General features: G+C 43.2%; 1 protein-coding gene across 1 annotated transcript; it reads left to right on the forward strand.

Moving 5' to 3' along the window:
• Positions 1–489: 489 nt before the first annotated feature.
• Positions 490–13,616, forward strand: LOC123744263 (uncharacterized). Its single transcript, XM_045723177.2, has 6 exons — positions 490–1,013; positions 4,880–5,010; positions 5,213–5,386; positions 10,139–10,300; positions 10,591–10,702; positions 10,902–13,616. The coding sequence occupies exons 1-6, from the start codon at positions 725–727 to the stop codon at positions 11,753–11,755; spliced, it is 1,722 nt and encodes a 573-aa protein (XP_045579133.2). The 5' UTR covers positions 490–724; the 3' UTR covers positions 11,756–13,616.
• The last annotated feature ends 2,096 nt before the right edge of the window (positions 13,617–15,712 follow it).

Raw genomic sequence — 15,712 nt, forward strand, 5'->3', positions numbered from 1 at the left:
AGTGCCCGGTTAGGGTAAAGGAGTATGAAGTGGCAAGGGTCAGGGCTATACAGCAGGTCATCTACACGGTGGCACGTGAAGTAGCTGAATGAGAGAGCGGAGCTGAAGGCATGGCGGGGGATGCTCCGGAGACTGGAGACTGGGTGTTGTTCAACAGTTGAGGGAAACTGATATGCTGATTGTGAAGGTGGATTTTAGGGTGTTTATCGCATATATGATTAATTATAGTGCATAAACAAACAGAGTCAAAGAAACTGGAGCTGAAATGTTTTGGGGTTTCCGGGACTTCACTGCCGAAACATTGCAAAAAATACTGTCCGAAGATGCTCTTCCTTCTCAGGCCCCAGATCGCGAATAAAGGAGTAGATTGAGTTTATTCTTGTTTATTTTTATTTTGTTAATTACGTGGGCTGATATACATCCAAAACAGTAGGTGGCGGCATAGACCTATAGCATTTGTTTTCAGACCACCATAATATCAAAGAAGACAGTAGGCGGCTGCAATACACAAATAGGTGTTGTCGGCCATAAAACTTTAAAGAAGAACGGAAGTGAACAGAAGCAAGCGTTTTTATTGATGTTATTTAAACGTTTATTAACACTCTGGAACTAAAACTGTGACGCTTTTAACTGCACAGCATCACATAATTACCCCAGGCAGTTTTTAATTCACGTTGATCACGGGGCTTTGTATAGATGCTAGCTGGCTGCTGGTTAGCTAAAAATGGCTAACGTTAACTGTATGGTTTTTCACACTCAAATAGCCTCCATCATGGAGGTGCTAGCGAATGCAGCCGTGGCAGAGATCTGTAAAGTCGTAGACGACGACTATGCAGTGTTTCGTTTGGAAATAACTCAAAGCCAGAAAGAAAACAGGGGATTGCGGAGGAAACTACAGCTACTGGAACTGAAGGTGGCACGGGAGCGCGCAGAGAGAATAATGCGAGAGCGCGCCCTCGCCAGTCGTCCCAGTAGTGTCAAGATCCTCGACCGATGCAAAGGAATGACAAGAGGTACTTTTAGCAGAAAGCGGAGCCTGCCGTGGTTCATATATAGCCTAGCCCAACCGGCCTTTTACATTGTTTGTCATCTTACGTCCGACTTTAATGTATTCAGCGAGCAATACACTTGTCCCCTATGGACCGGCTGGTACATAACGTCCTCCATTCAGGCTACAAAGGCTTCAGTTTCCTCCTAAACTTGATTTAATGGCTCGTCAGTGGGGAAAACACGGACAAAATGTGCGTACTGTACTAATAAAAAAATCACCACCATTTTCGGACTACTTTCGGATGTTGCACACCAAGTGAGTCTGTCTATTCCTGGCAACATCCGGAAGTAGCATTAGCCACCCTAGAATGGTAGTGATAAAATATATTATTCAGACAGTTCTGCCGCCCTAGGCGAGACAAATCTGCCCCTCCCCCAATAGGTTTGGCCTTGGGCCATCTTTTTCTCAGCTAAAAGTCGGAGGAACAGAACATAATAGCAGTCCAATTAATAGGCCTATGCTACAAGTTAAACAATCAACACATGTGGTTAGTAGGCTATATAATCAGTTCAATGTCAATAACAGCCAAATATGTTGAATCTGATTACATTGATAAAATCACCAATGCCCTGGACGTTCTGCCACCCTAGGTGAGACAAAAATAATTACGTCTTAGACATCTGTATGAATCTAAACATGGCACTCTCAAAAATTACCTTTCCACCCAGACAGAGGTTCTACTGATGCAGAAAACTGTACGCTTCGACTGCTGGCTACTCGTCTATGGTATAACCCAACAACAGAAGTGTTTCCCTAAAAGCTGCCTGGGTTTAAACGAACATATTTTTTCAGAAAGAGAAAAGCTCAATTAATAGGGACAAAATGGCAAAGTCAATTTTTTAAAAAATCTCCTCGAATATTATAGGCTGCAGTTTAGCTTCAGATTGTCATAGAGGAATCAATATATCCACATATGCGTCAGTCCTTCGCAGGCACGCTCGATATAATTTGGATACGTTTTGTATTTATTTAAAAATATAAAGCAAACAATAGATACCCTTTTGTTAAAGAAAAGGGCAAAAGGGATATGTGATGCCCTCACTCAATTCGATCTCTGGTTTTAGTCAAACACACCAAGCCCTTCCCAGACAGAGGTATTTAATCAGTGCATGCGACAGTATTGGAGTATTTGGCTATACCGACATCTATGGATAGGATAATTGTGTCTGTCAAACAGGAAGGCTTACCACTTATTTTTTGGAAGATGAAGAAATCGGCTCCAATTATGTCATTCTATGTTTATGCCCATAACATTTTTTGGAGGTCCCTTACCAGGCAGGGTTGTGGGTTCGATTCCCACGGGGGACCAGTACGGAAGAAATTTTTTTTATGAAATGTATGCATTCACTACTGTAAGTCGCTCTGGATAAGAGCGTCTGCTCAATGACTAAAATGTAAAATGTAAATGTAAAAATGTCACTTTAAACCCTGCATCTGAGAGTTGCAATGTTGCTATCACTATGCAACCTACTACCTATAGTAGGAAACTGAGTTTCTTATTAATAATATCCCACCTGTTATAACACATGGCACGGCACCATAAGTGTTACAATAAAAATAACAATTTTATAACATATTTTAATATTCCTGTAGAACTTGGAAACAAGTGCTTTCATAAATGCATGTCATGGCGGGCCTCGTTTCGCTGGAGCAGTGTAAAATAAGCTTTGTCAATGACCAAATCGAATTTTTATTGTCCAACCTCAGTTTCAGCATTTAATTTATTTCGTCTCGGCCTAGAGTGGCCTCTTTCCTCTGCTGTTATGCTGCATTGCAGTCCGCTATGTTTTCTCTCGGTAGCTGTCCATGGGCCTCAAATCATCTGAGTTTGCCTGGACACCAACCTCCAGCTCCTTCCACCTCTAGACACTATCTAGGTGGTCATGCGAGTTCTCATGCGAGCTGAGGAGGTGTCACTGATTCTTCCAGGCCCCGATTCCATCCCTGACCAGCGCAGATTTGCACTCGTGTGCATAAAGTTTGCAGCAAAAACAGAAGGCTGCATCATTTTGCTTGGAATAGACAAGCCATGGTCTCTCCACTCTCTCCCCGTTCGCCATCCTCCTATAGTAGTGGGCCACCGAAAACTTTCGTTGCCCTTAATTTCTTGGGAAATTCCCCTCCTCCTGATGTGGCCCAGCCTGTACTAACATATCCCGTAAAGATCCATTCATTTATTTTGGCCACTCACTGGGATCTTTATTTTTTTTTTGTCTGGAAGTCGGATTTATCAGCAGCACCACCACTGTCATCCGGGACGGGTAGCGACGAATCTGAATCCGGGTCCAAGATAGTAGGGTCTTCGCCGGCATTGTTTGGAGGTGTGGCTGGGCCTGGTGCGACCACCTGTTCTTGTCCAGCCAGAGAGCTGTCATCATTGGTGGAAGTGCATGGCTCGGACTCCTCCGGTTTGCCCTCTTCGCTGCAAGAATCAGCAAACGGGGCTCGTCGTTCTCGACGAATGAATGGCCTGTCCTCATAGGCGTGTCATTCTTCACACCGGCTGATGGACATTGCTGCACGCTTATCAATTTAACCAGCTAATTTCTGTGGTTTAGAGATTGTGCCTCTCTTCTCATTGTTTTTGTTTTTTAAATATTCGCTTCCTGATAGTTTCTCTTAGACATGGTAGCAAATTGTTTCAAACCTCTATAGATTACTTTTAGCTAAAATGATATCCACTAGTAGTAGCTAGCTAACGTTAACAGGCTAGGTTAGGCTACTGCCTTAATCACTAATCGTCTTCGTTACACACAAACATAAAAAATACCGATGCCTTTGCAGCCTGAATGGAGGCTGCTTTATGTACGAGTCGGTCCACCCGGGACAGGAGTGTATTACAGGCTGGCATTGCTGAACGATTAGCGCTATGCATTATGTGGGTTGAACGCTATAATACAATTAATAAAATACCCACGATGGCAGTGACTGCCTTTACTGCTTATCACTTATTAACCATTTATTCACATTACTTAAAACATTTTATTAATTTGATGACTTTATTATTTCATTCCAAGTCATCATCTAACCTCTATAGAGCTGCTGCCTATGCTGTATGACAAAATCACAATTTTAGTAGTTCTTCAAAGTAAATAAGTCATACTTTGACTGCTGAATAGCAACTATCAATTACTTAGATCATGTATTACATTTACATTTACGTCATTTAGCAGACGCTCTTATCCAGAGCGACTTACAAATTGGGTATTTTCAGGCTCGCGAAGCAACTGCTTTCTAGCCCTCTCGATTGCGCGTTCTCGCTTCTCTCAAAGGTTTTTCATGGTCAATTCGTCACCTGAAGTGGCAGTACAGCATTTACCGCGATGCAGCGTCTGCAGAAATCAGGGCTTTCATACCTCTTGCGCTTAGCGGAGCAGAAGGAAGTTGTCAAGGAAGTGAGTGTGTGTTTATACAGGACATACCGCCCGCACCTTCTGTCAACCAAACATGTCAATACAGAGCTATATGTCCGAAGGCGCCGCAATTGCGTCAGAACTTCCAACATATTACAGATCAAGCATAAATTGTCTTTCGGTCTCCACGCCTGCTCCGCAGATGTTGGTCAATTAGTTGTTTAGTAACCGAAAAAAACCGGACATTTTGGTTAATCACTCAGCACTACTGGCTGGGCTGACGGTGTCTACACCTACAGGTAATACACATCAGGAAGAATGTGTGCAACATGTGACATTTTTTCTTTCTTTCTGGCATTCTACGAGAACTCCCTGTGTTCTGCAACCAAATTGCACCCTGCGCCCTCATGAGGCAATACCCTTGAGCAGACAGTAGCTAACCTAACAATCTCTTTTCCCCCAATCACTTTCTCAGGTGAAGGACATCCCACTGGAGGCCACAGGAGCTTTGTGAAGTCAGCGGGACACAATACATGGAGAGATGACCAACCAATCACTGTTGATGAGGGGAGTGGAACCTCAACCCAGCAAGTTATCATGATAGAGGTTAGTGTAATAGTGTTGCATTAAATGTGTTACTTTGTAAATAAAACGTGGCCCATTTATTTCAGAAAGGCTCCTCTCAGCTATTCACTTTACATGTACATCCTTATTTATCTGCCATAGGGGAGCTTGTGAGGCTTCCCTATGACATTGTTATACGATTCAACTCATTTACCGGTAATAACCTCCACTCTTCTTGTGTCAGTCTGTAGATACAGAGGCTGCAGCTCCTGGGGTCAAAATGGAGAGGTCTAAAGGAGAGGAGAACCCACGGCACAGTGATGACATTGAGACTGGACTGGCTGGAGTGCCCCCTGTAGCCACGAAGGACCCCACAACCGCCTCAGCGCAGCCCAGAACCCGACACAGCATCACGGAGGTCAGTGGACTGCTGAACACCGTCCTCAAGACAGAGACAGATACCAACACTTTAACTGTAACACGCAGGCTGTTACACACAGGATCTGACCACAGATCAGACCCAGAGAGGCTGGGGCCACTGGGCTGTCCTCCTGCTTCTAGCTCAGAATGTTTACCGATATTTCGCCAGAGGACAGTTCATTCCTGTAGGGATGGTGACGTGTTAGACACCGGTGGTGATGATCCGTCTTGTTCTTACGCTACAGAGATGGACCCTGGCAACATATCCTTGGGTTTAGAGACACAGACTGATCTGTCTAGAGAGGATTGGAACCAGTACAGTAGTAGTGTATACTCTGAAGGGTGTCAAGACAAGAAAGGGGAGGTTATAGTGGTAGATGAGGTGACTGTGAAAGTGGAGGGCGACGCTCCTCCCACATGGAATGCAGATAGTCACCTAGGAGACGGACACTCACAGGGCAGAGATTTCTTAGATTACAGGAAAAGCTTAGAGACAAATCCAAATGGCATTACCCACTCCCCTTTACACGCGCTCGGGGATAGTGACCCAGTGTCCACGTCGATAGGGCCTTCCAATTCACACAGCCACGTCCTTTTTGATCAGGTATTGAATTCAAATGACAGGGTTAGAGCCCAGGCTCAGGGAGGGGGAGCCACATCAGGCAATAGTAAAGAGAAACGGTTCCTCTGCATGTTCTGTAACAAAGGCTTCAGCTGCCTCCAGAAGGTGGAGATCCACAAGAGGATCCACACAGGGGAGAAACCCTTTAGTTGTACCCAGTGTCATATGCGCTTCACCCAGGCTGGCCACCTGAAGAGACACCAGATGGTCCACACAGGAGAAAAACCCTACAGCTGTACCCAGTGTCACATGCGTTTCGCCCAGGCTGGTGACCTGAAGAGGCACCAGAGGGGCCACACAGGGGAGAAACCCTACAGCTGCCCCCTGTGTGAGAAGAGGTTCTCAGAGAGGACCTACCTCAGGATACACCGGCAGAAAAAACATTCCACTCAATAGAAACATAGAAAATAACCATTCCACTTGATAGCTTCTGACTTGAGATCAAACCCTTCACTAAAGACAATGATGCATTTTTATTTTTGTCAGTAGAAAAGACCCACAGATGCATTTGGAATAACGAGATTCATAGATTTCAGTGTTGAATATTCATGGATAGAATAATGCATCCAGACATTGTGTGATATTTAAAGACATAAATAAGCCTAAAATGTCTGTTACATGTTGTGTTTGTACTATGTAGGCCAGGGCTGGGCAATTGGCATAAATTTCTCCACCAAATGTCAAAATGTGTAGAATTGCAGTAGACTTGCTTTAAAACTGCAACATTATCTCTACGCCCAATGGCAAAATGTGTATAATTGCAGGAATTTGAAACAAAAGTTTCTCTCTGCTGTCAAGAGGGGGGCCACTAAAATGTTTTGCTCGCGGGGGGTGTCACAGACCTGTGAGCCACTGCGGGCCCTCATGAGGTCAGATTTTTTTCTGGACCCCACTCCCGTCAACGTTGCCCATCTCTGTCTCCACCTAATGAGTATTTTGCCAAACATTTCTGAAAGTACATGCACTTTTCATGTGTCCCAACAAATCTCACAAGTATCAGACACAGCAAGCTCCCAGCTACTATCTAATCAACGCTGCATTAACATTATCCCACCCCTGGTTAGTCACTATTGGCTTAAAAAGCCAAACTTAACACAATATCTGCCAATTAATTTTCAGCAATATTGCTCGTCTGTATGGTGCAGGCATTTGTCTATCACTCTGTGTAGCCAGTTGATGTGATAACTGCCTTTTGAGTTTCCCCAAAACCTTCTCAATTAAATGTTGTGTTTGTATCTATTATTTGCAAACTTTGCCATGAAATGAGCAGCAGCAGTACAGAACCATTCTAGATGGCACATTCCTCACTTGCTAGACGCACAATTAAAGGGCCAGATGCGCAATTAAAGGGGATTTTTTTTTTTTTGTGTTCTTCCAGACCGACCAAAAAAAGTGTTCTGATGTGATTTAAGCATTTGATTTCATTGATTCTCTATGAGCAATTGTAATTTTAAGAGTGAAAAAGCAGGACAAAATATAACATTACATAATTTGGGGGGGAAAAAATCTCAGATTTTATAGGGCCCCCCCTTAGTTGTTTATTAACCATGAATTTACCAGGTATATTGACAGAACACAACTTTCTCTCATACACTAAGGCCCCAGGGAAGAGTTGCAGGGGAGCGAAGAACTTGCCAATTTGAAAGCTAGAAGAAAAAAAATTGTAACTTGGAACATGTTTTATTTTTTTTAAAGTAGCTCTTATGCTAGAAATGGTTGGAGACCCCTGCTGTATGATGTTCTCAAATGCATGTTTCATAACTTCCATTCAAGTACTTATTTTTTTAACCCCCAACGACACTTTTAATGACAAAATGAATGCAGTTTATCAAGTTCATGCAGGTTTTTTTTGAGACGTACAGTTGAAGTCTTAAAGTTTACATACACCTTAGCCAAATACATTTAAACTCAGTTTTTCACAATTCCTGACATTTAATCCAAGTAAAAATTCCCTGTCTTAGGTCAGTTAGGATCACCACTTTATTAAAATAATGTGAAATGTCAGAATAATAGGAGTGACTTATTTCAGCTTTTATTTCTTTCATCACATTCCCAGTGGGTCAGAAGTTTACATACTAAATGAGTGTATTTGGTACCATTGCCTTTAAATTGTTTAACTTGGGTCAAATGTTTTGGGTAGCCTTCCACAAGCTTCCCACAATAACTTGGGTGAATTTTGGCCCATTCCTCCTGACAGACCTGGTGTAACTGAGTCAGGTTTGTAGGCCTTGCTCGCACAAGCTTTTTCAGTTCTGCCCACAAATTTTCTATAGGATTGAGGTCAGGGCTTTGTGATGGCCACTCCAATACCTTGACATTGTTTTCCTTAAGCCATTTTGCCACAACTTTGGAAGTATGCTTGGGGTCATTGTCGCTTTGGAAGACCCATTTGCGACCAAGCTTTAACTTCCTGACTGATGTCTTGAGATGTTGCTTCAATATAGCCACATCATTTTTCTTCCTCGTCATGCCATCTATTTGTGAAGTGCACGAGTCCCTCCTGCAGCAAAGCACTCCCACAACATGATGCTGCCACCCCCTTTCTTCACGGTTGGGATGGTGTTCTTCGGCTTGCAAGCATCCCCCCTTTTCCTCCAAATGTAACGATGGTCATTATGGCCAAACAGTTCTATTTTTGTTTCATCAGACCAGAGGACATTTCTGCAAAATATGATCTTTGTCCCCATGTGCAGTTGCAAACCGTAGTCTGGCATTTTTATGGCTGTTTTGGAGCAGTGGCTTCTTCCTTGCTGAGTGGCCTTTCAGGTTATGTCGATATAGGCCTTGTTTTACTGTGGAAAAAGATACTTGCGTACCTGTTTCCTCCAGCATCTTCACAAGGTCCTTTGCTGTTGTTCTGGGATTGATTTGCACTTTTCACACCAAAGTATGTTCATCTCTAGGAGACAGAACGCATCTCCTTCCTGAGAGGTATGAGGGCTGCGTGGTCCCATGGTGTTTATACTTGCGTACTACTGTTTGTGCCGATGAATGTGGTACCTTAAGGCGTTTGGAAATTGCTCCCAAGGATGAACCAGACTTGTGGAGGTCTACAATTTTATTTCTGAGGTCATGGCTGATTTATTTTGATTTTCCCATGATGTCAAGCAAAGAGGCACTGAGTTTGAAGGTAGGCCTTGAAATACATCCACAGGTACACCTCCAATTGACTCAAATTATGTCAATTAGCCTATCAGAAGCTTCTAAAGCCATGACATAATTTTCTGGAATTTGCCAAGCTGTTTAAAGGCACAGTCAACTTAGTGTATGTAAACTTCTGACCCACTGGAATTGTGATACAGTGAAATAATCGGTCTGTAAACAATTGTTGGAAAAATAACTTCTGTCATGCACAAAGTAGATGTCCTAACCGACTTGCCAAAAACTATAGTTTGTTAACAATACATTTGTGGAGTGGTTGAAAAACGAGTTTTAATGACTCCAACTTAAGTGTATGTAAACTTCCAACTTCAACTGTATGTGTGGTTTTCATATGGAGTATTTAAAACTTGTTTCTGTTTAATAAACACAAAATGGTACTTTTCATTCTAACACTTTCATTGAGATTCTCTTTAATATACATCACATCTGATCTCACCCTATTCTGCATACACCCGACAGTGCTTTATAACCAATATACACTTACTAAATATACCCACACACTAACAAACACCTACAGTACACGTCAAAATAGTTTAGTCAGGTTGGTCTGACTTTTGATTTATCATAGCTAACTTATTTTTACCCACATATTTATGTCCACCATGATGGGTTTAACAACAAGGAAGTCATTCTGTAAATACAGTATAGGATTCAAACGTAGTGGGGATGGATAAACACTCCATGTTGAAAGTGTGTTTATTATCTGTGTGTACGTACCTGAGGGAGTGTTTATTTTACCTTTATTTAACTAGGCAAGTCAGTTAAGAACAAATTCTTATTTTCAATGACGGCCTAGGAACAGTGGGTTAACTGCCTTGTTCATGGGCAGAACGACAGATGTGTACCTTGTCAGCTCGGGGATTCAATCTTGCAACCTTCCGCTTACTAATCCAACACTCTAACCACTAGGCTACCTGCCGTCCCAAGTGTATGTCTGTGTAATCTGTATCATCCTGTCTCTTCCAGGATGAGGGTTCAGAGGTGCTGCTGGTGAAGGAGGAGGGGTGTGAGGAGAGTCTGGGGAACCCTGAGGGGACCATGGTCATGGAGGACAACCAGACTACACCTCCTCCTGAACCCACAGAGGAACCAGCTGAGCAGCACAGGACCACACACAGTCTCACTGAGGTGAGCCCACTGTGAACTACTGTCTGAATGATATTAGGTCAGGGCCTGTATCCACATAGCTTCTCAGAGTAGGAGTGCTGATCTAAGATCAGTTTAGCCTTTTAGATCATAATGAATAACAGCACTCTTACTCTGAGACTCTTTGTAGGTACGGGTTCAGGTCTTGATAAAGTTCGTCGTAAGTGTGGGACCATGCCTTTGAATTATCGAACCATTAAAGAGTGTCAAGAAATCAAATCAACTAACATGTTTGCCTAGTACTCATAGCAATCCCTCAACATATCTCTTAGTCAGTAGACATGGAGGATGGGAATCTTGATCTGCTGCTGGTCAAAGAGGAGACAATTGAGGACGAACCAGAGAGCATTGACCTGCTGAGTGGACTAAAGATGGGGGAGCAAGGTAAGGGAGAAATACATATAGCCTACATAAAGTAATATATCATCAATGGGAATAGTGATGCGCCTGGAAATAGTTTTTCTCTTCATTCATAAAATGAAATCAGTAGAACACATATTATAATGTACAAACTTGACCAAGTTATTGACAACAGCAAAAAAGCCATGTTTGTAAAGTCTGTTTTTCTAAACTCTTCCTGCAGGTGGTTGGATGGAGGCTAACAGAGGAGACTGGGTGGCCAGCTTGGATTCCCAGACCCCAACAGGTGCAACCAAGGGCCCAAGGGACATCACCACTGAGCAGGTCAGGACCAGAGGCGACATAGTGGAAGTCAGTGGATGGGACAGCGTCCTCAACTCTGGGCTGGGGTACAACACTGTTAACCACAACCAGAAACAGACAGTCGAACACAAAACAACAACCAAACTTAGTCTCCATGACAGCAGACTGGCTGAAACCAGGGCGAGGTGTAGATTTGGTCCGCGGGGACGGGGAGGTGTCTGTCTGAGAACAGACTCGGCTAGTGATGCTCCGTCCTGCTCCTATAGTTGTGATTCAGAGAGACTGATGGAGCCTCAGGTTAACCCCCTAACAGGTGCTGCCTTCAGCCTGCCTTCTATAGGATCTATCAACTGGAACATGGACCCTGCAACAACACAGACACTCCCTGGCCTTCGTCCTCCTCACACTCTCCTGTTAAACCAGACCTCAGACAATGCCAGTGCTTCAACACTAAATGGCTACACAAGCCCATTGACAAATGACAGTAGTAGTAACGCTATAATCAGATCCGGTGGCAAAGAGAAGCGTTTCCAGTGTTCGTTCTGTGGGAAAGCCTTCAGTTTCCCCAAACAAGTGGAGATCCACCAGAGGATGCACACAGGGGAGAAGCCATTCGGCTGCCACCTGTGCCAAGCCAGTTTCTCAGACTCGTCCAACCTGAAGAGGCACCAGAGGGTCCACACAGGGGAGAAACCATTCGGCTGCCACCTGTGCCGGGCTAGTTTCTCCCACTCCTCCAGCCTGAAGAGGCACCAGAGAGTCCACACAGGGTAGAAATCCTACAGCTACACCAGTGTGAGAAGAGGTTCTCCCACCAGCTGAACATGCACCTGGAGGTCCACAAGGGGAAGAGGTTCTCAGAGAGGAGGTACCTCAGAATATGCATAGTGATATGTAGTACATTTTATATTTACATTTTAGTAATTTAGCACACTAGTTAGTTTGAAGGTAAAGTGTTACCATAGTTAGCAAACTTATTCTACAGTCGTGGCCAAAAGTTTTGAGAATGACACAAATATTAATTTTCAAAGTCTGCTGCCTCAGTTTGTATGATGGCAATTTGCATATGCTCCAGAATGTTATGAAGAGTGATCAGATGAATTGCAATTAATTGCAAAGTCCCTCTTTGCCATGCAAATGAACTGAATCCCCCAAAAACATTTCCACTGCATTTCAGCCCTGCCACAAAAGGACCAGCTGACATCATGTCAGTGATTCTCTCGTTAACACAGGTGTGAGTGTTGACGAGGACAAGGCTGGAAATCACTCTGTCATGCTGATTGAGTTCGAATAACAGACTGGAAGCTTCAAAAGGAGGGTGGTGCTTGGAATCATTGTTCTTCTTCTGTCAACCATGGTTACCTGGAAGGAAACACGTGCCGTCATCATTGCTTTGCACAAAAATGGCTTCACAGGCAAGGATATTGCTGCCAGCAAGATTGCACCTAAATCAACCATTTATCGCATCATCAAGAACTTCAAGGAGAGCAGTTCAATTGTTGCGAAGAATGCTTCAGGGCGCCCAAGAAAGTCCAGCAAGCGCCAGGACCGTCTCCTATTGTTGATTCAGCTGCGGGGTTGCGGCACCACCAGTACAGAGCTTGCTCAGGAATGGCAGCAGGCAGGTATGAGTGCATCTGCACGCACAGTGAGGCGAAGACTTTTGGAGGATGGCCTGGTGTCAAGAAGGGCAGCAAAGACGCCACTTCTCTCCAGGAAAAACATCAGGGACAGACAAAAGGTACAGGGATTGGACTGCTGAGGACTGGGTTAAAGTCATTTTCTCTGATGAATCCCCTTTCCGATTGTTTGGGGCATCTGGAAAAAAGCTTGTCCGGAGAAGACAAGGTGAGCGCTACCATCAGTCCTGTGTCATGCCAACAGTAAAGCATCCTGAGACCATTCATGTGTGGGGTTGCTTCTCAGCCAAGGGAGTGGGCTCACTCACAATTTTGCCTAAGAGCACAGCCATGAATAAAGAATGGTACCAACACATCCTCCGAGAGCAACTTCTCCCAACCATCCAGGAACAGTTTGGTGACGAACAATGCCTTTTCCAGCATGATGGAGCACCTTGCCATAAGGCAAAAGTGAAAACTAAGTGGCTCGGGGAACAAAACATCGATATTTTGGGTCCATGGCCAGGAAACTCCCCAGACCTTAATCCCATTGAGAACTTGTGGTCAATCCTCAAGAGGTGGGTGGACAAACAAAACCCCACAAATTATGACAAACTCCAAGCATTGATTATGCAAGAATGGGCTGCCATCAGTCAGGATGTGCCCCAGAAGTTAATTGACAGCATGCCAGGGCGGATTGCAGAGGTCTTGAAAAAGAAGGGTCAACGCTGCAAATATTGACTCTTTGCATCAACTTCATGTAATTGTCAATAAAAGCCTTTGACACTTATGAAATGCTTGTAATTATACTTCAGTATTCCATAGTAACATCTGACAAAAATATCTAAAGACACTGAAGCAGCAAATTTTGTGGAAATTAATATTTGTGTCATTCTCAAAAGTTTTGGCCACGACTGTACTTATCAAATGTATCGTTTTGTGCAATAAAAGTACTAAACTTCAAGTTGTGAGTGTATGACGATATTGTTGAAATGAAATACAAAAGTAACTCTGTGCTGACTGACTTAATTATTTCTGAAGCAGCTGGTCACAAACCTTGGCCCCATATCAAGGGCCTCATTTGTAATTGTTGGGTACATTTCACACAAAATATCTGTGTCGCATTTCTGAAAAGACAGCGCACGTACAAAAAGAGATTTATGAACATATGCATGTTTCCCGTTATAAATCAGACCCGTCTTGAAACTGAGCGCACGTGAACAAGCATAAAAACTCTGCCTGAAAAACGGCCATCATTGACCTTTTATGGTGACAATAATGCCCTTATTTGCTGTATACTTTAAGTATTGGAATTGGGCCAAGGCTGTTTATAAAGGAAATAGCAATGGCGAACTTGATCAAATGTCTCTGGAGGTGTTGGCAAAATATTTTAAACATTTACAGTGACATTTGCTGTATTTAAAGTTTCTGAAAGAGAAAAACTTGCAAATTGTTGTGGACCTGTAAACAGATATTTTGAATTAAATAAGTTTGCATTTACTTCTTCCCAACCCTAAATATGCTGCACTGCCCGCAAATAATTCTAAAACCTTGTCTAATATCTACTTAAAAGCAAAAGATCAGCTTTCTGTTAATCTTTTAAATTCTACTGTACATTATAAACCGCGCTCCCTTTCGGATGCGTAAAATACTTATAATTGCCTCTCTAATTGGCCCAATTTCATACTAAGGAGAGACCCTTCAAGTGTAAGCTGTGTTACAAGAGCTTCTCCTTCCTGACTAGCCTGATCAGACACAGGAGTGTCCACAACGTGGAGAAATCGTAGCAGCGTAGCTTAAGATGTACACAATCTGGGGAACCATTCTTTAGCTGACATATTATAGTTATGTGACGTGTCGGTGAAAGGAGTGATAACTGGAATGGCGTTAAGTGTTGAGGGTCAACTGAAGTTGAAGATTCCCTGGGTCTGTGGCGCCCACCGTTTGGTGTGATGCAGACCCGGTGGAGAGCATTGTGAAACAGAAGACACTGTCTGTACTACTGAGTTTTGATGTAGAGTCTTTACCAGATAAAGACAATGTATTAGTTATCCCGTGAGAGCTTTTGTCCCGAACCCATTACGGTGTTTTAGGTGTCAAGCTTAAGGTCATGTGGCAGCAGTGTAAAGGAGGGAGATTCCTAGATGCGTTTTTTTTGGTGTTCATGCCCATGTTTGTCAACTGTAACGCTGGAATGGAACTGAAATCACAGAGGATTGATGTGGTGGCAACTGCAGAGAAGTACTTGGGTGTACAAGGTTTTACTGCAGAAGAGTTACAAGGTGTTTTCAACGATAGTGTCTTGTCCTCCCAGGCTACAGGATCAGATAGGGCCAAAGTGGTGGAATAATGATGAGTTTTTAATGGGTGTCGGGTTAGTTTGTAGGGCAATTTTTTTTCACAAAATGTCATGAATTCATACTAAAGAATAGTAGGCGGATACATAGCCAATACAGTAGGTGGCAGCATGTACCTATAACTTTTGTTTGCGGACCGCCATAATACCAAATAAGAAGAGTATAAATCCCTTCTCTTCAGTCCCCACCAGGGTGTGAATGCTGTCTAGCGTAGTTTGTTTCATTGACATTTGAAAAGTGTTCTGTTTCCATCAAGCCTGTCATGACTTCTTTTTTTATCCAACATGTACTTTACTCGCATAAAAATGTTAGATGGAAACCTGGTTAGTCATCAAAAATGAATCATGACTCTCGAGTCAGTAAAAAGAGTTGTTCAAGAAGAACGAATAATTCACCGTATTAGAGATGGAGGAAGAAAGATGGTGGAAACCCATGTATTGTTTGAAACTGTGGGGGAAGAGCGCATGGAGAGTGATAATGAGTGTGTTACAGTGGAGAAAAAGAAAGGAAACGAAAAGTAAAGTTGAGGTGGAAAATTGGAACCTCCCAAGACTCATTTTTAGTCGGTGAGGGTTTTGGACCAATGGAACCTGGAAGATCCTTTTGAAGTCTCGATAAATGTCATGGAAGCGTTGGGTGAAGTAGCGTCAGTGAGGGTCACAAGAAGTGGACTTATTTAGATGTTTTGTGTGTCCACGGAGCAGAAGCAGCACGATTTGGACCTCAAGAAGATATGAGTGGAATGTTTTGTGTAT

This window comes from Salmo salar, chromosome 08, assembly GCF_965601325.2.
Source record: "Salmo salar chromosome 08, fSalSal1, whole genome shotgun sequence".
Lineage (NCBI taxonomy): Eukaryota > Metazoa > Chordata > Actinopteri > Salmoniformes > Salmonidae > Salmo > Salmo salar.

Bases quoted from the DNA above. Each gene is read 5' to 3' on its own strand.
- LOC123744263 (XM_045723177.2), top strand. From the start codon at position 725: ATGGCTAACGTTAACTGTATGGTTTTTCACACTCAAATAGCCTCCATC. The intron at 10,301-10,590 runs GTGAGCCCACTG...CATATCTCTTAG, and splicing joins CCACACACAGTCTCACTGAG to TCAGTAGACATGGAGGATGG. The intron at 10,703-10,901 runs GTAAGGGAGAAA...CTCTTCCTGCAG, and splicing joins ACTAAAGATGGGGGAGCAAG to GTGGTTGGATGGAGGCTAAC.